General features: G+C 42.5%; 1 protein-coding gene across 1 annotated transcript; it reads right to left on the bottom strand.

Annotated features, from left to right (window-relative positions):
* Nucleotides 1-861: 861 nt before the first annotated feature.
* Dgat2l6 (diacylglycerol O-acyltransferase 2-like 6) lies at nucleotides 862-24,402 on the bottom strand. The gene is made up of 7 exons (NM_001109370.1): nucleotides 24,223-24,402; nucleotides 6,516-6,626; nucleotides 5,567-5,637; nucleotides 5,000-5,204; nucleotides 4,001-4,175; nucleotides 1,735-1,946; nucleotides 862-1,293 (listed from the first exon to the last, which is right to left on the bottom strand). Exons 1-7 carry the CDS (start codon nucleotides 24,305-24,307, stop codon nucleotides 1,139-1,141), a joined length of 1,014 nt encoding a protein of 337 aa, NP_001102840.1. The 5' UTR covers nucleotides 24,308-24,402; the 3' UTR covers nucleotides 862-1,138.
* Between the last annotated feature and the right edge of the window lie 308 nt (nucleotides 24,403-24,710).

Below are 24,710 nucleotides of genomic sequence, written 5' to 3'. Positions count from 1 at the left end.
CCCCTCATTAAGTCACACGCTTGCCTTAAACTCATGATCTTCCTGCCTCACAGTGTTCACGTTACAAAGCATATCACCAATTTATAATTTTCTTTCAATCACTGCATTGTAGTGGTGTGTGTGTGTGTGTGTGTGTGTGTGTGTGTGTGTGTGTGTGTGTTGGAGAGAACTTTGGTGTGGAATTAGTGAGTCGTGGGTTTTAATGCTCGTTGTATACAAAATTATATGACTTTGGACAAGTTACTTAACTTCTAAGGACTCTAGCTACTGGTAAATGAGGTGACAGTAAGTACAGCATCACTGGGCTGGTGGTAGCACTAGGCCAAAGGTTGTGAATATAATGACATGTTGAGTGGCACATAGTATGAATTTGACATCCGTTTGACCTATCACTGTTGAACATTCTGTTTGCCTCCTCCGTTCTGGCCCAGGGTGGTATATGTGGGATCAGAAGAAGCAGCTGCTCTGTGGATATCTGGGTCAGTTGCTGGATTTCTGCTCCACTCCTCAGCCTTTATATGGAGAAGCATAAAGGGAGGCTGAAGAAAAGAAATAGGTTGCGTGCATATTAGCAGAACCACAGGGTAACTAGGCACAGAGGTTTATTCCAGAGTTTTCCTTTTATGGGTGAAACAATGGGACAGTACTGTCATCTGAAATGCTATCATAACTGATGGAGTCTTGCCTGTTTGAATTAGGAAGCCACAATTCAGGACCCCCAGTTTCCTAGTCCTTAAGTCATAAAGGAAGGGCCTGGCCAGGAGTATTCAAACCAAGTAAAGCTGCTAAGCTTAAACCCAAATACTAACGATGTCACTAAGGTTTGTGGGGAAGGGGTACAGAATGTCTTTTCTTATTACTTTCATTGGGAATTTGATGGGAGTGACTTGGTTTATTGTCATAAAACTACAACATGTGACAGAGCTACCCCCTCACCAGTCCTCTCCTGCCTCCCCTTTACTCAAATCTGTCCTGGCTACTTGGGTGGGGATTCAGGTTCTGGATTGCCAGTTCAGTAAGCATTTCCGGCTTGGTTGGTTTCTTCACATCTTTAAAAATCCGTCTCTCAAATTCTTCCTTCCATGAGGCTTCACCTGGATCCCTTGTGTATTTGAGCTTTAGTTACAGAGACTTTGACTCATATAATTGTCAACTCCTGAGTCTTGGAGAAGTCATATTTAGTTTTGTGTTGGTCAAACAGCTTGCGTAGGGCACTGATGTAAAGTTCAAAGTACTTTGCCACGGTCTCCTTGTCAGGATCAAGGATCTTGGGGACTGGCAAGGGCTCTCCAACTATGGAGAAGGAGCAGAGACAAGTGTCAGAGTCCCTATCCCAACAACTCTACCCACACCTCAGTAGGAGGGTGCAGTCTAACAGTATTTGGGGGGCTGTTCCCCTCCCTTCACTTTTCCCTCCTCACTCCAGCTATGTCCCGGCTCTCATTCTATGCTTGCTTAAGCCTCACCAATGCTCCAGAGAATAAAACCCAACACGGGGATGAGCTGAATGAGTTATTTAAATAATGATGCTCCTATGATATCTGGTGAGCTCTGTCCCACCCATGAATGGCCCCGTGTTATCTGTTTGGTTGTCCTTCCCACCCTGCTTTCAGCCACACCTATCATAATTCCCTTAGTGCTCCCTGGTTGTGAGCCAGATTGACTGAGGATTGATAAATGACTTGGGATGGGGGACCAAGAACTTGAGTGGCTGAGAAAAAGTAGAAAGCTCACCAACAGTGGTAATGGGATGGTTGAAAGGCAAAAAGCCCCAGGATCCCCTAGTGAGGCCCCTGCCATGAAAAGTACAGAAATTTATGCCTAGGATTCTTTTGCCAATTTTCTGGAAGTTTTTTTGGAAGAACCTTAGCCATGTGCCTTCAGGAAAGGTCTCTTGGTTGTAAGCCTCATTCTCACCAAAGGAGTAAGAAGGGACAAGATATGCTCTGCAAAGGCAAGGACAACAATATAAGCTTTTCATTAAGGCAAAATCTCCCCTAGGAACATTCTCTTTGTGGTGGGAAATGTCCCCAACCTCCCAACAATGCGACAAGCTTTCAATCACCCAGACATCCCCAGCCTCATGTTTCATTCCTCCATTGGGATTTCAGTGTGGCTGCTGCCCATGATAGGAAGAAGGAAGCTAGCCTGGGAGACCTAGCATCTTCATTCATTCAGCATGCAGCATGATCTTCCCGAATTGGGCATGCATACTTGCCACATCTTTCTCTAAAGTCCTCCCAGAGTTCCTCGCTGCAGCCCTCACTGCTTAGCATGAGCTCAGTGTCCTAGCCCTCCCTTTGTGACCAGCTTCTCCACTACTTAACCATACTAAGTGTGCCAAGTCCTCTCTTATCTCGCCTGTTTATTCTATTCCCTCTGACTCCTCCCTCTTTATGTGGCAAATTCCATTTTGCATTTCAGTATTCTGTTTTTTGGTTTTTTTTTCCTTCTTTCTTTTTTTCGGTGCTGAGGACTGAACACAGGGCCTTGTGCTTTCTAGGCAAGCACTCTACCACTGAGCTAAATCCCCAACCCCCCAGTATTCTGTTCTAACCAATCACAGTCCCTTAAAGAAATCTTTGATGACCCAGATTCCCCACTGTAGGTTTGCTATCCCTCAGCTACATCTTCCTCCTGTCCTGCTTTCCCATCTCCATGCCCTGCCTTATTGTCATCTTTTACCTGTCTGGCCAATCAAGAGTGAAAATCCTTTGAATCCCTAGAATCTGGTGCTGCATATATCATATCCCTCATCGAATGCCTGATTTTTCACATTCATTTCTTTGTTTACGTATCATTTTTGAGGTGCTGGGGATTCAACCCAGAGCCTTACACATGCCAGATAAGCTCTTATCACTAAGATGAACCCCAGACCTTTAAACATTTTTAGCTGGAGACAGGATCTTGCCAACTTGTGCAGGTTGGTTTTGAACTTATAGTCTTCTTTCTTCAGATTCTAGAGTAGAGGGTATTACAGGCATGTGCCACAATGCCTGGCTTTCTCCCCCATTCTGGTCTGATTGGTAATACCTCCTCATATTTTAACTTTAGCACAGTTCAGATGTTATTCTCTGATGAAACTAAAGTCTTTCCAGAAATTGGTACTTCCAAGCATTTTTGCATACTTCTCCTTTATCATACTTCATTTACACTACAAATTTGCATTGGGTTCTTTTTTATGTCCCAGCACTGATTTAGGCCATGTGAATGAGAAGGCTGGGGAGACTGGTGGGGAGTGAAGTCAGGGAGGTGGCAATGACCAGGTTCTTCAAGATCTGTGTGGCATGGGAGTCACTGAAACATTTTGAGACATGATACAACTTGACTCATGGTTATCAGGATCATTCCAGGTAAAACTGGGAATAGAATCTTGGAGGTGAGGGAAGCAGGGATAGAAGCAAAGTTCCAAGTATTGTAATGATCCAGTAGAGAGATGCTGGGTGTTTAGACCATGAGGATGGTAATTGAGGTGGTGAATAGCTGGATTCTACATATATTTTGTTATGATATGTGCATGGATTTGTCACGTATCTTAGATTGTGAGTCTACAAGCACCAGGTATCATTGATTCCTGTATTCCCCTGTCCTGTACTATACCTGACACCCAGTAAGTATTTGACAGCTGCTGAAAACACTCTGTAGGGGCATCCTCTGAGCAGCTATTCCCTGAGCACCCAACCAGTGCCTTCATCACCCTTGGTGTGTTCTCAGGGACTCCCAGTGAATGAATAAATAAAAAGCAAAGTCACTCTGCCCAGAGTTCCAGATGAATGGACCTTCTGCTCTTCTTCTCCTAGCTTCAAGATCTAGAAGGACACACCAAAATGTCTAGAGGTCCAAACACCCCTTCCCCCAGGCATAATATGAAGGATCAAAGGGAGTAACCAGAGTAAAGAGGAGTTATCTAGTAGGTTTCCCAGAGAGGGTACCATTGTGGCTAGAGCTACAGAGGGCCCACGGTACCCTGACAAGAGAGACCCTGAACATAGGGACCCACCCTGTCTTCAGTGCTAGCTTCACAAAACCTTTTCGTTTTTTGAGGTAGACCGTGGAGACTCCTGGGCAGCATAAGAGGGCTTCGGAAGCTCCACCTGGCACAATGATCACAGCATTGCCTGAGCCTCTTTGGGTCAGCTGGTGTTTCAGGGCCAACTCACTCACTGGACAAATACCTGTGAAACCAAAGAGTCAAGTGGTAGATAGGATGAACTTGGCCTGAGTGTGGGAGAAGATTCCTCCAGGCCCTTTGTGCTGGAGGCAGTTACCACTGTCTGCCTTTGGTTTTGTGTCTTGGGTTAACCCTACCTGAAAAGGTATCCTTAGTGACAGTTGCTTGCCTGCCTTGGTAGGGCTCCAGGGATCTACAGACAGACTGATTTTCTCTGTCTGCTTCCATTCATAGTCTCCTGTTCTCCAGATGAACAGGCTTCTAACATTATCTTCTATTCTCTACTAGAGTGGTAGAATTTGCATCCAAAGTCTAGCCATCAAAGAAACCCCTGATACATAGTCATACCAACCTAAGAGGGGAGTGAAACATCCTCTGAGATTTCTCTCAAGATAAATTCATCTTACCTTTTAGGGTTTTTTTCAGTTGTTTTCTGATGTCCAGGAAGATAAATATTCATCCAGAGAGAAGGGAATCTGTCACAATGCCATGGTTTGGAGCCTGGCACTAGAAAACTGTTCTGAATTCTGATGGGTGACTCTCCTTTATCATTTGGCATCTTAAACAAGGATGAAGGGGTTCCCCGAAAGGTTCAGGACATAGACCAAGGTTATATGTACTAATTGGTATGAGAGACTTTACAATGTCTTTAAGATGCCTTGAAATGAGAGCTGATACACACACACACACACACACACACACACACACACACACACACACACAACTGAAAGAAGCCAAGTCTTCTATCACAGAATGACTGCCAGGGAATATTAGGGTGGGCATCTTCAGTTTTCAGAATTTCAGAACAGGATGATTTATTGTACTCACCCATGGACATCACATAATCTCGAACAAATGGGATCCAGAAGATTCCTTCTAAGGTTGCTAAAAAGGGAGTGATAGAAGGAAAAACCCTGGAAAAGCCAGTGGCTTCAGTAGCAAAGTTGATGAAGGCACCATAACAGAGAATGCCATGGGGGTGGCTGAGAATGATGTAGTTGTGCTTGGGAGAAAGGTCATGGGTCTTCACCAGCTGTTAAAGGAAGATTGAAGAAGACTTATCATGTAGAAAGAAGAAAGGATGTGAAAACTCAGAGCCCAGCCGACAGTCTTTATGTCCTTGCTCATTAGGACATTACTGTCACAGAGATTCCCAGGGATTACGGTGGTAAGAGATGCTGGACTGGATTTGCCACTGTGGAAAAGGTATTGTTCATCTGTCTCCCCACTTGCACATCTATTTTGGGTTTTTGTTCTACATTATACTGTTAGGCCTTCACCTTCCCTGCTGGCCGTTAGAGCCCATAGATCTCAGTAGGAAGTGGGAAGTCAAGCACTAAGGAGCAAGGGCATCCGGAAGAAAGAAAGATGGGCATCCAGAGGAAAGGTAGTTACCTTTACTGGGAAGTAGCTTTGGAAATACTTCCAGAGGGTCCAGTTTCGTACCCAAGCTGAACGCCTACCATCTGTGCACAGAGAAAAAAGAGAGGGGCAACTGGGCCGTCACCGGTCCCTCTACCCCTCCCAGAGGTAAAGAAGTTGGCGGATGCTCCTCAAAGTACAGAAGCATCCTCCTTACATTTCAGATGTCCCGAGTCCAACTCCCAAACGGAAAACAAGCAAGATGAGAAGGGAGACAAGTTGAGGTTGGAGGTACTGCCCACAAATCTCTCTCTCTCTCTCTCTCTCTTTTTTATATTTCCGTTTAGTCTTTTTTTATTTTCTTTTTTTTAAATTTATTTAATACTTAATAATAATTCTTTGGTTTCCGGGCAAACATCCCCCTCCCCCCTCCCCTTCCTTATGGGTGTTCCCCTCCCAACCCTCCCCCCATTGCCGCCCTCCCCCCAACAGTCTAGTTCACTGGGGGTTCAGTCTTAGCAGGACCCAGGGTTTCCCCTTCCACTGGTGCTCTTACTAGGATATTCATTGCTACCTATGAGGTCAGAGTCCAGGGTCAGTCCATGTATAGTCTTTAGGTAGTGGCTTAGTCCCTGGAAGCTCTGGTTGCTTGGCATTGTTGTTCATATGGGGTCTCAAGCCCCTTCAAGCTCTTCCAGTTCTTTCTCTGATTCCTTCAACGGGGGACCTATTCTCAGTTCAGTGGTTTGCTGCTGGCATTCGCCTCTGTATTTGCTGTATTCTGGCTGTGTCTCTCAGGAGCGATCTACATCCGGCTCCTGTCGGTCGCCCACAGATCTCTTAAAGCTTCATGGGCAGAGCCAGTCAGAGACCTTTGCTCCCCTCTTCTCCTCATGCCTTTATCCATCCACTTCCCTCTTCTGTTTTCCCGCAACTCCACCCTTAGCACAGATTGGGCTATGATTTGGCTCCCATCTCTTACCTTGACTGTGAGTGTTCCAATCATAGGCAACCCAGGCTAAGAAGAGCACAGACAAGGGCCAAAAGGTACTGAATAGCAGGAAATAGGGTATCCCCAAGATGGAAAGAGTTCCTGAGGAGACACAACCCACATGAGCCCTCTGGTTACTTTCAAGGCTTGATACATTTCTCACAATCTCCCCTCACCTCTGCCTCTACACTAAGGGAGCTGGCAAGGCTGATCTGGGGACCTTCTTCCCTTTTCCCCTCAGCCATTGCCTGTCTCTTGTTCTGTGTGAGGTCTTCTTGTTCAAGGAGGCTGCAGAACCATGAATTTCTCAGAGTAGACCTTCAGCTGGGGTCAAAAGGTAGGACTGCTTGACAAAAGGAAAAGCACATTGGCCTGGTGGCTGGTTCTTGTCACTCAGACAGTCCAGAAAGTTAGTTCAGTTACTTATGAAAGGTTGGTTTTCCTTGCTTTGTTGAGCAGATAAACCCGTACACTCTCATGGTAGAGGCCCTACCTGCAGTGTCCAGCTGTTTGATGTTGAGAAGAAAATGTATATTAGAAACTGCTTCACTGTGTTTTATTTGTCCCCTTCAAAGGATTTTAACATGTTCAGAATGGGCAAAGTGTGATTCTTTTAGCAAATAGACCTGGCAGACTACAGAATGCAAACATGTTATGTCTTACGTCATTGGAGATTGATTTAGTTACTTATTTGTCTCTCCTAGGATGGAATCCAGGACTTGTTCATGACAGACAAGTGTTCTACCACTGAGCTACATCCTCAGCAATGGGTTTCCGCTCTAGATCAGCACGTAGTCTTAGGATTAGGGTGCTTGCTCTGGGTACCTCCAGAGCACAGCTCACAGAGGCCCTGATGTTGTCAAGACGTCAACACATGTTAGGCTTTGTAGCACATGCCTTTAATCCCAGCACTTGGGAGGTGGAGGCAGGCAAATGCCTGAGTTTGAGGCCAGCCTGGTCTACAGAGAGAGTTCAAATACAACCAGAGCTCCACAGTAAAACTTGTTCTCTAAAAACAAACCAACAGAAAGAGACACCAACACATCAGGGGAGAATTTGGGATGGTATCCTTGGGCTACTCAGTCCAAGTACTGAGCATCCATTATGAAGAGGAAAGGGTTTTTGTTTTTTGGGGGTTTTTTTGGTGTTTTTTCTTGTTGGTTTGGGGTGTGTGTGTGTGTGCGCGCGCGCGTGCGTGCGCACAAACACACTCCCTTTAGCCATTGCTGCTGAGGCCCTGGGCTCAGCTTTTCCCCAGCTCTTTGAAATGTCCATGAGGTACAGAATTTTCTATGCCTTTCTGACTCCCAGGGCAGCCTAGTGTTGATCCTTTTCACATGGAGTGGCGAGCTCCCCAGATCATGCCAATTCCTCTGATACAGACTCTAAACATCCTCTGCTGTTTTGTGAACTTCCCTATTCTCCGTTGCTGTTTAAGCTAGAGATAACCAGGGCACCCGCCCACCTCTTTGGATGGCAGCTATTCTTTAGATTGGTGGCGGTGCACACTGGTGATTGATCTTAGCAGCTGGGAGGTAGAAGCAGGAGGATCAGGACTCCAAGGACATCCTTGGATACATCATGAAGTCAGCCTGGGCTACATGAGACTATCTCAAGAGAGAGAGAGCAAAAGAGTGAAAGCGAGAGGGTGAAAAACAGCGTGTGTGTGTGTGCGTGTGTGTGTGTGTGTGTGTGTGTGTGTGTGTGTGTGTGTGTCACGCTCATTGACACTAGCACATGGTTCCAAGATATTTTGTGTTCCAGCAAGAGGCATTTTGTGGGGGATTATCAAGATAGAGTCTTAGTCTTACATATGCACTCTTGTGATTCAGTTCACACACTGAGGGTGGCCGAACCACTGAAATGGATGCGCTGTGATCTCTCATCCTAGTAGGCTATGGCGCTCACTAGCTCTCTATCTGTGCATTCATTGCCTCCCTTTTTGTGTGCTAGTGGAATTGAATCTAGGGTCTTAGAAATGCTAGGCAAGCATCCTACCACTGAGCTACATCCAGGTTCCTTGTTATCTATCTATCTATCTATCTATCTATCTATCTATCTATCTATCTATCTGTCTGTCTATTTTCAAGGCAGTTTCTTGTAAGTTACTCAGGCTGGTCTAGAAGTTTGCTACAGTCTAGGTAATCATTCCACCTCAGGTACTTACCTCCATACTTGGCCTCTGTGTATTTTCTCGAATGAAGCGTCTGTTTAGGTCTTTTGTCCGTTTTCCTTTCTCTCTTCATGGTTGTTGAGACAGGGTCTCATGAAGCCCAGACTGCTCTCAAACTGAATAATGTATCCAAGGATGACTTGAAACCTCTTATCTTCCTGTCTCCATCTCCCAAACACAAGATTGGAGGGATGCGCCAATTTGCACACTCTTTTGCTCACTTTCCATTGATTTGTATGTTTTCTTGTTATGGATTTCTGGGCATTTGAAAATATTTTACACACAAGTACTTTGTCTATGGATGGTTTTATAAGTTTTCTTTCCAGTCAGTACTTTCCTATTCACAGGGTATTTATTTCATAGTATAAAAGCTTCTTTTTTTACTCCTTTTTTTTTTTTTCAGAGCTGAGGACCGAACCCAGGGCCTTGTGCTTGCTAGGCAAGCGCTCTACCACTGAGCTAAATCCCCAACCCCATTAAAAGCTTCTTTTTAAACTGAGGTTTAACTTGCCAGACATTTTTGCCTTTGTACATTCCCTTTATAGTACTTTTTTAAAAAATCATATTTATTTGTGTGTGTGCGTGCATTTCTGTGTTATCACTTTAAACACAGTGAGTTATTTCTGCTTTAGGATCTAACATTAATTATTATTATTATTATTATTATTATTATTATTATTTGTGTCTGTGCGTGCACACACAAGCATGGGAACAACTTTTAGGTTGAAGTACTGAAGTACTCTCTCCTGGCTCTGTTCCATTTCATTTTATTTTATTTTTTATTATTATAATTATTTTATTTTATTAAAATAATATAAAAATTTACATTCCACTATCATACATTTCATTTATATACAGTCTATGACTAGAATCATAGAAAAATGCTATTCATTTCATTTCATTTTATTTTATTTTTAAAATATGCTATGTATTTATTTTCATTAAAAAGTCATATAGCTTTTAATTTACTGCCTGGGAACTCATCCACAGGAGTCCCGTGTGCAGTGTATACTGTATTGTATAACAATAGTACAATAGTTTTTTTCTTTTTAAATTTGGGGCCATAATAACATAAATCAGTTGAAAAGAAAGGTAGAAACAGGCTGAGTTCTTAAACATCATTCCTTTTGTAACTGCTAGCATATAAATTGTTTTAGCACAGTACAGACTTTGTGTTTTCTGAAAGACAGTATTTTTGCAGAGCTCTCAGGAGTTGACATTCTATATGGCTTTACATTTAAATGTAGCTTTTCTGAGGGGGAAGACAACTGTCCCTGCTGTGTGAGTGAGTGTTTTATTGATTTGAAGATGATTTAAAATTTCCTTTTATTTAACTAAATCTCATTTTCTTGCTCTACTCAAATTTGAAATAAAAAGTTCTTAAACTTCCTATAAGTCAGCATTTGCCTTAAATATTGCACATTAAGTTATGACAAGAAGGAAATATTTCTACTAAAGACATAAGACAGTATTCTTTTCGAAGAGACGATATATAACCAAGTAACAAATTGCTGTTTGCGATCTCTGCACAAAGACTACATTAAACAAGCAAGAGTCTCAAGCGATGGGAATGCAACTGTCTGGGTGGCTGCTTTGCTGTCATGCTCCAGACCCAGGAATGATCTCCAACACAGCAGAAGTAAATATCATGATTTTGGTTTTGTAATGTATTCCCTGTCTCCTTCCTTCATTTCTTCTTCCTTTCTCTGTCCCACTCAACTCAAATTTAACTGCAAGTTATCTTTTCCTTAATAAGTCACAAGCTCACATTCAAGTGGCCAATAAATTGTGCTGGGTTTTCAATAGCATTATGGATGGATTTTGCTTTAAAATCCACTGTTGTCTCTCTCCATGACAATAAAGGTCTTTTGAAATGAGATCTTTTCACATATATGTATACATGTACATACATATGTATACACATAATATACATACAACACACACATATACATATATACATATATATATATATTGTGTGTATGAAAGAAATTCAAATGGAGTTACCATTTAATGTGGGACAATCCTCCAATCTTATGTCACCAAGTAAAACTGCCAGTGCCAGGAATGGAGTCCATTTTGTCGAGTTGTTGACCAAATGCATAGATCACTCCAAATATAATAGCCTATGGCTAAAGTCACAACCTATGCCATTGAAAATGGAGAAATCAAGCTAGTTTCCTATTAGAAAGTTCATGCAGACTGTCTGGACTTTATGATGCTTTACAAAGAGACTTGGCACTCTCCTGGAGGAAAAGGAATCATCAGTAGCATCCAGCAGCAAGCCCTGTAATCTACAACAGTGAGCCGCCTTCAAGATCTACTGATCCAATGGTAACAAATGTTATGAAAGTAGACGACCACGTTTTGATTGAGTAAGGACTACTCTGTAAGATGGGATGCATAGCTATCACAGCAAAGGTGGCCTAGAACCTGGTACTACATATAACACAAGCCTTTGGGAAAACCTAATACGATTTGTCTTCTAAAACAACAAGCAAGTAAGCAAGCAAGCAAACAAGCAAACACACACACACACACACACACACACACACACACACACACACACACACACACAGAAACACAGACACACACACAGAGACACACATACAGACACACAGACACACACACACAGACACACACACACACACACACACACACACATGCACACTGTTTTCTGTTTTCATTTTAAAATGAAACTTCTTTAAGTTGATCAAGCTATGTTGATCAAGCTATCCTGGAACTCATTCTGCAGCCTAGGCAAGCTTTCAACTTGTGATCCTCCTGCCTCAGCCCCCAGAATGGATTGGATTATAGGCCTACACCATCGGCCCAGCTCTTCCATGTTTTTTACTGAAAATTTGGTAACTTTCTGTTTCATGTTTATATCTATGACCCATTCTAAGTTGTTTTCCCACATGTGCACACATGCTTATCTATATACACACAAGCATACACAACTAAATTAAAATGTAGTAACAATAATAAAAAGACAGTCATTGTGAATCACTATTCTGTGAAGTTTCTTACCTTCATGATTTTTTTCTGTCTTTATTTTTTAGTAGACACTTTTCTAGCTGGACATGGTATATATCTTTAATCCTAGCACTTGGGAGGCAGATGTAGGAAGTTCTCAGTGAGTTTGAGGCCAGCCTGGTCTACATAGTGAGTTCCAACACAGCCAGTGCTATATAGAGAGACCCTGCCTCAAAACAACAAACAAACAAACAAAGAAACCAACCAAGCTTTTCTAAACTCTGAATTCTGTTCCCCTCACCCTACTAGGAATTGAAGTTAGGGCCTTACATATGCTATACAAGAACTCTGTCACTGAGCTTTGTCCTCAGACTGAAAGTCTAAACCTTCAAATGATAGTTCATTTGCTAAGAGCTGGAACACCCTTCCTATATTTAATAGTGTGATTTACAGCTGCCTTTCTGCCCATTTCAACACATAACACAAACGAAATCTGTGCAGAGCAGATAGAGGTCAACTTTTCCGGTCTTCTTACTTTGTCGAACTGTGGTGGCATCGAGCATATTTCTTTTGAGATGAAACTTTCGGTAGCCTCTGATGGGCATGCTTACTGGCAGTCCCTCACCCCAGCCGAATCAAGATCCATAGGCCCCGACTTGCACAGCCTTCACAGGAAGAAAGTCATGTGCAAACAGCAATTGCTGCCATGCGACAATGGTGTGAGACAGCATCAGCTGCCCTGCAGCACCCATTTAGCTTGCATTGAGTCCAGGGGCAGGCAAGCCACAGGAGACATAGGAGTGCTAGGTAACCAACCAGTCAGTGGTATGCGGCCACATTTGGGTTCTAGGTTAACAATCTCTCTGGTTTTAGGGAGCTAGAGAAATTGTTCATCGAGGATGATTGTAGCTGTGGGCTATTTATATGTGGCCTTCACCATGCTGAGATACATTCCTTCTACATCCAGTTTGGTGAGAAAATTTACTTTGAATGAGTGTTGACTTTTGTCAAAGTCTGGTCTTCATTTTTATTCTTCTTTGTGCTAATGTGACTAGCATTTACTGATTCTAACATGTTGAAGTTGCACATATCCACATCCAAGGGACACATCTTACTTGAACATGGTGAATGGTTTTGATGTGCTCTTGACTTCAGTTGTATCCACGTTCATCAGGGATATGCCTGTCTACTTAGTGGTCTTGCCTGAGTCTGCTATCGGAGTGATGCTGACATGGCAAAAAGGAGCTGGGCAGCTTCTCCACTTTACCTTTTGGGGAAGAGTTTAAGAAATGTTAAACCAGGTGGTTGTGGTGCACACCTTTAGTCCCAGCACTTGGGATGTGGAGGCAGTGGATCTCTGCAAGTTCGAAGCCAGCTAGGTCTTCAGAGTGAATTCCAGGACAGCTAGGGATACATAGAGAAACTCTGTCTTGAAAAACCAAAAAGAAAAAAAAAAAGACATGCTGAGATTAACTCTTCTTTGAGTGGTTAGAATTCAGTGACGTTGCCATTGCCCTGTGGTTCTAGGCTTGGATTTATTGAGAGGTTGTGGATTACTGAATCAATCTACACTCTTTATTAGTATATGCACATTTTTGGGTTGGTATGTTTGTATTTCCGTTCTTCTATGATTCATACTTGCTAGGTTGTAGATGTCGGGAGACTTATGCACTTCATTTAGGTTATACAATTTATTGTTTGTATGAGACTTTTCATAGTGGTCTCTTGAGATCTCTTTCTTTGGTGGTAGTTTTAAAGTCTTCTCTTCAATTTTTATTCCATGTAATATTCTCTTTATATTGGTTCATCCACTAACCATTTGTTAATTTTATTTTTATCTTCAAGAGCTGAACTTTTGCTTCAGTTGATATTTTCATTTCATTTCTCTATGACCCATCCCTGTTACTCATTTTTTGTGCTGTCATTAGTAGACCTGGATGTTTCTGTCTCTAGTTCAAGTATAAACTTAGGTTCCTTCTTATTTGAATTATTATTTTTCCTTTAGTTAGGTGCTTATCAACATAAACTTTTTGTTGGATTTATAAGTATTTAATGGTGTTGAACTTTAAAGGTCTATTTTCAGTTGCTTCTTATTTTGACCCCTCATTTCTTCTTTCCTTCTTTCCTCCCTCCCCTTCTTTCTGTCTTGGTCTGTCTGTCTGCTCCATTCCTGACCCCAGATAAGACCCGATTGTTAGTCAGTCTAGATTGGCCTTGACCTAGAAATCATCCTACTTCAGTCTTCTGGGTGTCTAAAAAAAACCAACAAAAATATACAAGTGCATAAATAAGCAATACATTCTTAGGATTTTCTCTGGGTGATCACCCTATCTGCAAACCTTTTAGTATCTTGTTGCACTAGCTAGAGTTTTTCGTGTGTTAATACAAGTACTGAAGATACTCCTCCCAGTCTTGGAGATTAGGTTTTATCTGTTTTATCTTTCTTCGTCAAGTATAGTGATGTTTGTTAACTGTGGCGTATTCTGTACACATTCTTCCTTAGGTTGACAATGTTCCTGTCTATTCCTAGTTTGTGAAGAGGTAAATGTTCCTCCACCACCTCTCTCTCTCTCTCTCTCTCTCTCTCTCTCTCTCTCTCTCTCTCTCTCTCTCTCTCTCTCTGTGTGTGTGTGTGTGTGTGTGTGTGTGTGTTATCCGTGCATGTGTATACATATGAGCAGTTTCAAGTGTGTGTGGGTGTCTGGGTGCATATGGAGGCTCAAGGTTGATGTCAGCTGTCTTTCTTGATAGGTCATAGGATTTCTCTCTGAAACAGGTGCTGTCTAGTCTAGCTTGCCAGTGTACTCTAAGATTTCCTGTCTCTGCTTTCCCAGTGCTGGGATTACAGGCAGTTGACATACCTGTCTGGATTAAATGAATTCTCGGGATCCAAACTTCAATTCACACACCTGCGCAGCAAGTGCTCTATCCACAGAGAACCCTCCCAAGATCCTTTGCTTTACTTTTTAAGATTTTAATTTTAGATGTTTTGAGACTATAATACAACTGTCTACAATCCCCAGATTAGAATTATGACTTCCCTTGAATCAGTAGAACTGACTTCTACCAGTTCTAATATTCAAATGATTCTATTCTCCACTTCCAGGCTACTACCTGGTCAAAGCCATCATTATCTCTCTATGTGAATATCAGTGTCTTTGAAACTAAAAGCTCGGATTACACAAGATACAATCCACAGACCATGAAGCTCAAGAAGAAAGAAGACGAAAAAGTGGATGCTTCAGTCTTTCTTAGAAGGGGGAACAAAAAATATTCACAGGAGGAAATATAGAGACAAAGCGTGGAGCAGAGACTGAAGGAAAGGCCATCCAGAGACTGCCCCACCTGGGGATCCAGCCCATATACAGACACCAAACCTAGACAGTATTGCTGATGTCAGAAGTGCTTGCTGACAGGAGCCTGATATAGCTGTCTCCTGAGAGGCTCTGCCAGAGCATGACAAATACAGAGGCGAATGCTCAGAGCCAACCATTGAACTGAGAACAGGGTCCCCAATGGAGGAGTTAGAGAAATGATTGAAGGAGCCGAAGGGGTTTGCAACCCCATAAGAACAACAATTCCAACCATCCAGAGCTCCCAGGGACTCAACCACTACCCAAAGACTATACATGGACAGACCCACGGGTCCAGCTGCACATGTAGCAGATGATGGCTTTGTTGGGCACCAACAAAGGGAGACAGACAAGGGAGGAGAAGCCCTTGATCCTGTCAAGGCTCGACACCCCAGTGTAGGGGAATGTCAGGGTGGGGAGGTGGGAAGGAGGGGTGGATGGGTGAGGGAACACCCTCATAGAAGAAGTGGGATGGGGGGCTTATGGATGGGAAACTGAGAAAGAGGATAACATTTGAAATGTAAATAAATAAAAAAATCCAATAAATAAAAAAGAAACCAATTCCATACTTTCACTGGCATCTGGGTGCAGCCAGTACAGTGCATTTAAACCTGGTTCTGCTGCTACTGTGCATAACAGGAACATGTGTCAAAATGGCATGCCCATGGCCTTGTGAACACTTATTGGTGCTTTGTTATAAATATAGAACGTTACAAGAATAAATGGCCTGGGCATGGTGGTATATGTCTATAACTGCAGTACTGTGGAACCAGAGTCTGAGGCAGAGGCACAGTTTACATATGTGTAAGGAAAGTGTCCATTATGAAAGAAGCCCAGCCTCCTAAGTTTGGTCTAGAGGGTCCTTTGTGATCCAGTCCCTGGCTTATTTATTGCGCTATGCTTTAGGCCCTTCAGCTCATTCTGATATTGAGCTCAGGGATTTTGTGCACGCCGCCCTTCTTTGCCTGGCAAGCTGGTCCCTCAGCTGTTTGCCTGGCTGGCTCCTAATCACTTTTCAGACCTCAGGATAAATGGCGTATGTTCAATAATTTCAGGCTGCCTTTGACATGTCTCTCTTTTCTAAATAAATGAGCTTCTCTTATCCATCCGCATCCCCCATCTCTGTTGCTACTGATATGCTCTAGGAGTGGGCTTCTTCTAGTATCCATGGTGGCCTTTCATCTGTCTTCAGTTGCTGTCCCCTTTCCAGTCATTTCTGAAGCTTCTCCTCACCATTTTTGAAATCACATTTCCATTTCCAAAAACCATCCATACTTTTCCATTGTCGAGCAAATCAAGTCTTGACAAATTTGTTCAACTCTGTCCTGAGCAGACCCAAGTATCTCCTAGCCATGTCTTGTAGTATCCGTCCTCATAACTTCCTATGCTGCTTGCCCATGTTTCTCAAAGTGTAGTCCCATATGGGTGGAATGTTTTCTTGAACATATGAAGTCTAAAAATGACTTCATGGTGGTGTTATAAAGATTTCAGTTCAAACAAACTATTCAAACTACAGAAACTGTTCATTTAACAAAAGCATTATGCTAAGTATCATAGATGGTATACACAGCTGTGGAAAGCATAAGAAAGCCTGAAGTCAAGGAATCAGGTACTTGACCACCTCAGCACATTTAGCCACTCTGCTCTATTATTTTGATTACCTTCTCCCCAACTTCTGTCTTACCAAATTCCTTCATCCTTCAAGGCTACCTTAAACAATACTTCCTTCATGGTATCTTTGATAATTCCACAGGAAGAATTAAAAGCTTTTTCTCTACACACTTAAAACATACTTGTGCCCCTGTTTATTACTGTTTTATCATGTTCCCTTGTGTAACTAGTACCACATCTGTCTGGCTCTCTCCCCATTAGACAGTGATTAGCACATTGCCAAGCATGGGGCGACGGCTTATGATAAACTGTTGCTACATAGAGCTGTACAATATCAAGTGGATTTCCAAATTCTCCGAGTGGCAGGTGAAAGTTAACAGGATGAGAAAACACCAGTGACCTTATTCTCAACAAGGAAAAGTCTGCTTTGTGCATGTCAGGCTACAGTGACCAGCTGTTCATGGTATTAGCTGAAAACTCTTCTAGGAGAAAACATTATGCTTTGGGGCAATGGCCAAAGTCTGAGTGTTGGGGGTCGCTTTAGTGCTCTCAGAAATCCAAGAATGTAGTTAGAATTTCCGAAAGAAGTGTCTGTGCTTCTTTAGATTGTTTATTGGAACCAAATCAATGATAAATACTACTTGCCAGAGTAGAAGTGAATAAAATAACTGAAGGAGCATTGACTGAGCCTACCTCTTAGGAAATCTATGTGCTAAAAGCCAGGAGGAGATTGTTGGGGAAGAGAAAGGCAAAGAGACTAAATATGGAAGTGGAAATGATCTGGTATGGTGAGTGTTGAACAGTGATTATGAAACACAGTGCTGTTTGACTTCCGCTGGGCATTATCTCACTTAATCTTCTCACTACCTTGGGAGGTTATGGCCTATTATCTTATAATAATAATAAATCAATAACTTATTATCCTCACTTTACAGATGAAGAGATGAAGGCTCAAAGAATAAAAAAAATCATCATGCCAAGACTTAAAAAAAAGAGAGAGAGATTACATTTGTTGGGTCTCTAGCAAGTGTCTGACACTTTTTATGTGACAAGAGCTATTTTAAGTACTTTTCTGTGTTAACTCATATCAATATACACAGAAAGCAACGTCCCTTCCTTCCAGAACCTCCCAGCCTTATATGGAAGATAACCTCTCAAGATGAATTCCAGTTGATAGAACAGAGCAAGGAAGAGCTCAAGGAAGGTTTTGGAAACGCTCATTTCTAAGGTCTTTGGGTAGCACCCTAACCTGCTGACGTACATGAAGGATCCATAGAATGAGTGGGCTCTGGGAAGAAAGCTACAGAGATGAGTCCTCATCCTCAAGGGCATAAGTCAGGAAAAGGTGTCCAGCAGAGGAATGGTAAGGACCCATTAATATCAAGTACCGTGGGAACAGGAGAAACTGTAGGCAGGGAGTTGAGTGAAGGGGTTCCATGAGTCATATGACTAGAAATGGAAAGCTGAACAAGGCTATATGGCTTCTCCAACTAATTTGAAAGCTGCCAAGGAAATCAAGTATGATGATACATGTCTGTCATCCCAGCACTTGGGAAGCTGGGCTTCAAAATGAGCTCCTGTCTCAAAAGAACTCACAAAAGAACAGAAAAGAGGAAAAGATGCCATGGAGATTGAGACTTTTCAGCCCAATACAATTAATTGGATGCAGGAATGCAAGGGCACAGTGGAGGACTTCCTGCCCTGGCCTGCAGGGGTTGCATCACATACGCTCAGGTTACTAAGACCCCATTCTTCTTCTTCTTGAAGTTGCAATAACATCGGTTTCTGTTGCCCATGTTTGAAGCACTTGCCATGCCTCTATGGATCAAATGGCAAGGCTGACATAGTCGTAAGAGGCGGTACTGTGATCTGAACTTATGCTGGAACTTCCCGTGAGATAAACTAGATTGATGCAAAGGGTTTAAGAGATGGGTCCTTCAAGCTAGACTAACGTTGTTATTTCTGGAGTAAGCTGACAAAGACGAGTTTTGCTTTCTCTTGCTCCTCTCTTTCTTGCATACTCTCTCACTCTTCTGATTTCCACCCGAGAATAACACAAAGACAGCCCTTCTCTAATGCTGGCACCTTGACATTGGGTGTCCCAGTCTCCAGTACCCTAGACACAATACTATTATGCATGAGTTGCTCAGACTGTGGTATTTTGCTATAGCAACAGAAAATAAAAGCAGATGGGACAGTGGAGCTCCAAATGATGTCAGTTTCTATAATAAAAAGGAAAAAAATTAACATGGATTGAGTATTTTCTCATCTTGTTGGTTTGTAGAACACTCATCAGAGTCAGAAATATGCACTGTTTCTATGGTAGATGGGATTTGCCTGACTTGCTCGAGGTCACATAGAAAATGGCAGTCTTTTACACACAGGTTCTTGTGGCAAGCAAGTGGCAGAACTGATCTGACACCCAAGACTATGCCCTATTTTTGTAGTAACAAAAAAAAAAAAACAGAGGAAGGCAAGCACCCACACAAAAAGGATGACTAAAAGAGGGGAAAACACGGAGTTAATGGTTTCTCTCGAGGAAGACGAAATCTGGGAAGAAGATATTACATTGAATGTCAAGTTAACTTCTCTGAAAAACCAAAGAATCTGTTTTCATTCTCATAGAGTTTATTAGGTAGAAGGGTAAAACTGGAGTCTGCAGTAAAGTCCCTGAATGTAAGGATTTAATGGATAAACGGTGATAGGTTCTGGTTAAACACTACCTACTTTAATAATTTACTCTTTATAAAACCATCTTTGTTTTGAGGGTCTTGTTATACTCACAATGTAGCCCAGGCTACACTAAAACTCATGGCTGGACAACTGTCCAAATTCTAGGATTACAGGCTTGAACTGCTATGTCTACATACATCACAACCTCTTGAAATGTATTCATTTGGATGCCATGCCTTTTAACTTTACTGCTCTCCAGAAAGCCATAGTGGAAAGGGGGGTTTCCAGGCTCCTTGTTTAAAAGTTAATTCAACTTCTGTAACTAAAAAAAAATGAACATTGTACATTTTCTACATATAAGAGATGCTATCCAGTATATTCTTGAAAAGTGCCCTAGGCCTTCAGAAGTGGCACAGTCTAGAAAGCTTTACAGAAAGGATATGGGTCAAGTAATTTCCCTAAGGAGAGGATGTTCATTGACAGTCTAAGAAGAACATTCATCATCCAGTCAAGGAACTAGGCCGAGTAGAAGTGAAGGGGCATTCTCTTACATCCTATGAGTAGATTGCTTGAAATACAAGCTTCATACAGGGAGATGAGCTGATGCAGGGTCAGAGCCAGAGAGTAGAAACTGTCAAAGATGCCCAGGTTACTAAACTTGTACATCATCAAGCTAGCCATAGGAAACCATTATTTTTGAGCATCAAAGGGATTTGATCAGGTTTTTTTTTTAGCTCAGACTGGGAATCTAGTTCAGTGTGAGCATGAGGCCTTGGGTTTAATCCCCAATACTGGGGTAAAAAAGACTTTTGGGAGCATGCAGCAGAACAGATTGAAGAAAGTGGAGATCTGAAGGGCCAGAACTATTTTCCATAGCTCTGAGAGATCGCAATGCCAAGCCCAGAAGAGACATATAGAGAGAAATCCTCTGAAAGAAAGCTGCCTCTCAGAGGGCTATCAGAACTACCATCTTGTCTATCTCATCTTTTCATCCTTTCTCCTCAATCCCTCCATTATACTTATCCTTCTGTCCCTTTGCTCCCACTTTCCCCTGCTTTCCATATGTTCTCCACATAACATCCAACAGTGGTTGATGTTGGTTATGATTCTGAATACCATTCAGAAAGAATCACTGAAGAGTCTGAGAGCAAGACAGAAGGAATAAAGGAGAGAGAGAAAGAGGAGGGAGGGAGATTTTTCCATGCAGAACATTTCCTGTGGACACTGCTAAGGGGCTGGTGATCTAAGCCTTATAGGATTCCCAAGCTTGGCTAAAGTTACAGAGTGAACTGTAATCTCACTCTGCTGTACTTCTGGACACGCCATGGTCCTCTGCTTCCCCTCCCAGCCTCCTCAACCTGTTGTAAGATTTTCTTGACTCAGCACCCTAATTTTTTTTCGGAGCTGGGGCCGAACTCAGGGCCTTGCGCTTGCTAGGCAAGTGCTCTACCACTGAGCTAAATCCCCAACCCCCCAATATTTCTTTCTCCTGGCTCTTTCACTTACGACAGTAAGTATAGTGATTTGTGTCTTTTCTTTTCCAGCCCTAGCATGTGAAATGTGTATAGTGACCGAATGGTTCATTTCCGTTAGTTGATAGCAAAAAGCCTATAACTAACTCAATTGTTACAGTCTCAGCCAAGGCAGCTTGAAGTCTTTTAATGAATATTCTTTCTATGACAGAATTTGTGTTTGATGTATTTGATGAACAGAATTGAATGTATTCGACACCTCTGTGGCTATTATACTCTATCCGATGACTGTTCTGGTAATCTGAAAGACCCAGCATTCTTGAAACTCTTAGCATAACCACTAAAGAACAGAAACAGAATGTTATACAAGTGGAATGATGATCAGTCTAAAAGAAGTCAAGACAGAGAAACACACACATGAAGATATGCTCAGTATCATTAGTCATTAGGAAAATGCAAATTAAAACCACGATGAGGTCTCATTCATACTCATTAAGACGGTTAAAAAAAAATCCCAGAAGTTAAGAGTTGTTGATGATGCAGAGAAGTCTGAACCCTGTGCACTCTTGTGAGAAATATAAGATGGTGCAGCCACTGTGCAAATCGGGTTGGCAGGTCTTCAAAACATAAAATAAGATCGTCATACAGCCCATAGAATCCTTCTCTCTGTGTATCCTAAAGATTAGAAATCAGGGTTTCAAAGTGGTTGTTAAACATTCATCCTTAAAACAGCATTATTCCTAATGGCCTACAGGGAGACGTGCTCACCAATGAATGAATGAATGAGTATACAGCATTTAGTGTAAGCATAAAAATGATACTTGATTTAAAAGGAAGGAGCTTTTGACATATGATACTGAATGAATAAACTCACATAACTTTTATTAAATAAATAAATAAGTAAATAAATGAACTAGTGAGTAAAAGTGACCATTTTGGACCCGATAGTCTAAAATAGAAAAAACTCCCATGGACAGGAATTAGAATGGTAGTTACCAGAGCTGGGCAGCAGGCAGAGAGGAACTTAGGAATTTAGGGTTCCATGGGTATAGAGTTTCAGTTTAGGATGATGAAAACTTTTGGACATGGCTTGGAACACTGTAGAATACAATGTGGAACACAGTGGTTAATGCAACTGAACTGGTCCTTAAAACAAGGAATTTTGTTCTTTCTATTTTTATCATAATAAAAAATTTTACCAAAGCAGACAAAAAAAAAACCCATTTATTTTTATGTGTTTTCACTGGTGACACAATGGTGCCATCATGTGTCCCTAACATTCCCATTCCGCTCCTCCAGCTCTTCCAGGGTAGCTCACTGGGAGCCAGTGAGCTTTAATGAGGAGGAGGAGGAGGATGCCCCTTGCTTTCTGGATCTCTTACATAAGGTGTCACCTGATATACCCTCTATCTAATCCTGCTGGACATCAGTGTCTGTCCTTTGAAAGGGAAAAATGAATAAAGAAGAGGAAAGCCTGAGAAGTATCTTCTGGGAGCAAAGTAAAACTGTATTGAAAATAGCTGCGAGGGTAGCCAGAACAACATGAGCATGTGCGTTCAAGCCATACCAAAGAGACCTGCCGGAAATATCCTCTTACACCCCTCTCCTCCTTCTGTAATGGTGCTGAGCTTGACACCGGTGCTTTACACTGAGTCACAGCTAGTGTCTGCCTGCCTGCCTGCCTGCCTGCCTGCCTTCCTCCCTTCCTTCCTTCTTCCCTCCCTCCCTTCCTCCTTCCCTTCCTTCCTTACTTTATTGATGAGAAATGGTCTCACTTTATAGATCAGGTTGGCCTGGAACTCAACTGTGTACCCCAGACTGGCCTTAAACTCACAACACTCCTACCTAGGCCTCCTGAGTGATGGGATTACAGGTGTGAACTACTAGGTCTGCCCATTTTTTTTTATAAAAGATTTATTTATTTATTTTATATATGTGAATACACTGTCAATGTCTTCAGACACACACCAGAAGAGGGCATCAGATCCCATTACAGATGGTTGTGAGCCACCATGTGGTTGCTGGGAATTGAACTCAGGACCTCTGGAAGAGCAGTCGGTGCTCTTAACCGCTGAGCCATCTCTCCAGCCCAGGCCTGCCCAGTTTTAACTTTCTTTTCTTTAAAAAACATTTATCTTCTCTTATCATTATTATTTGTGTATGTATGTGATGTGTGCTGGGTGAATGGGCACATGTGTCATGTGCTGTGTGTGTAGAGGTCGGAAGAAAACCCCAAAGGAGTCATTTATTGCCTTCAACTGTGGGCTCTGGGAATTGAAGTCAGGTTTGGTCAGTAAGAGCTTTATCATGTTGAGAAAAATCTCACCAGGTTTAAATTCTTTTTCTTGACTCAGCTAAATAGTTGAATAGATGATGACCTTGGCAGGATGTGGTTTTAATGACGCAGAGGAAGCTTGCATCTTCTGGGGGCTATGGATCCCCTCTGGCAGTCTGATGAAATGTCCAAACCCCCTCTTTGAATAACATTTTGAAGTGCATCGATCCAGTACTCACCTTACAAAGGCAGGCCACCATATTAAAACATAGCTATGGCATTTCTCACAGCTCTCACATGATACAGTAGCATACATGTTTCTCACTCTATTCCTTAAGAAACCAGCGTTAACGGTGGTTCTAGTAACTACTGGAATTTTGAAGTCACCTTGGGCTTAGGCAGATTTGAGATGCCTTCAATGAACAACTCCTCCAATGAGATGTAAATCTCTCCCGTGTCTGCTACAGACAAACCTCAGCGCTGCCGCCAGCACCCAAAGCTTGTCACCTACATTCATCATCAAAGGAACAGCTACACTACTAGAGAGGAATGAAAAGAAAGCCACATTTCTTCCCACCCACACTGGAAGTCCCCAAGCTGCCCTAAGTCAACAAGCCTCTGGTTGAGAACCTCTGCTCTAGCTGTGACTTGGTACCACCTAGGTCCTACACATCTCATCACTCAACAAGGCATCATTTCTCCCAGTCCAGTTTCTACGCTTGCTTCTCTAGCTGACTTCCCAGGAAAGCCTTGGCTTCTGGCTTGATCTGGGAGCTCATTAAGCCCAACACTGATCATCGAGTCTGCTGAACAACAGCTAGCTTTTCCTGAAAATTCTAATGTCACTCATACAGCTCTCAGACATTACTGAAATTTTTTTATAACATTCTTATAATAGTGAAATCACCTTAGATCTTTCTAGTAACACCAGCCTATCAAGGAACCACCACTCTGGTCCATTCTTAAACATGATTCCTTTCAGACAATTTGTAGAAGAGAATTCTGGAGACTGGTAACATTTCAGCAGAGCAGCTGTAGCAGTCACTCCTGGCCCCAGGTCTTCAGTCCACTCCTGCAGAGTGGAGGGAGCCAAGCAACTGCTGGAACCTCATGCGGAATTGCCTGGCCTCTTTCTGGATCTGTTCCCTGGCCCTTGAGGTTTACTCACCTAAAATTACATAAACTGGAATCCACTGTAATACGGAGAGTGTTCGGAGGCCTTCATGCAGATCAAGACGGGAGAAGAAGGCCATGATCTACTGTTTCACTGTGGCAAGGAGCCCAACCAGAAGTTCTAAGCCACTTAGATGGAGCTGATGGCAGACTCTTTGCTCTAATCTCTTCTCATCAGGGCTGGTTACTAGCTGAGCTTTTGTCAGGCTTGACTGAACCTTTCCTCCAGTTTTCTGGCCCCACCCCAACTTCCTACACACATAAGGTTGCATATTGGACACCTAATATGTGTCCTTTCTCTACATGTAGCAGTCGTTGTCATGAGGCAGCAGTGGCTGTGGGTAGCTTTAGCTGTTGGGTGGTCTCTGACTAATTAGTGCAAGAGAAAAGAATGGCTTTGTTCACCTTACCTAGAGGCTCTGCAAAAGCAGAATAGTAGTACCTGCTTCAGAGCCAAGAACTAGGGGCCACATTTGCTTCTGG

This window comes from Rattus norvegicus, chromosome X, assembly GCF_021556685.1.
Source record: "Rattus norvegicus strain SHRSP/BbbUtx chromosome X, alternate assembly SHRSP_T2T, whole genome shotgun sequence".
NCBI lineage: Eukaryota > Metazoa > Chordata > Mammalia > Rodentia > Muridae > Rattus > Rattus norvegicus.
The sequence above is the reverse complement of the archived record's forward strand: the minus strand, read 5'-3'. Positions and strand labels throughout refer to the sequence as shown.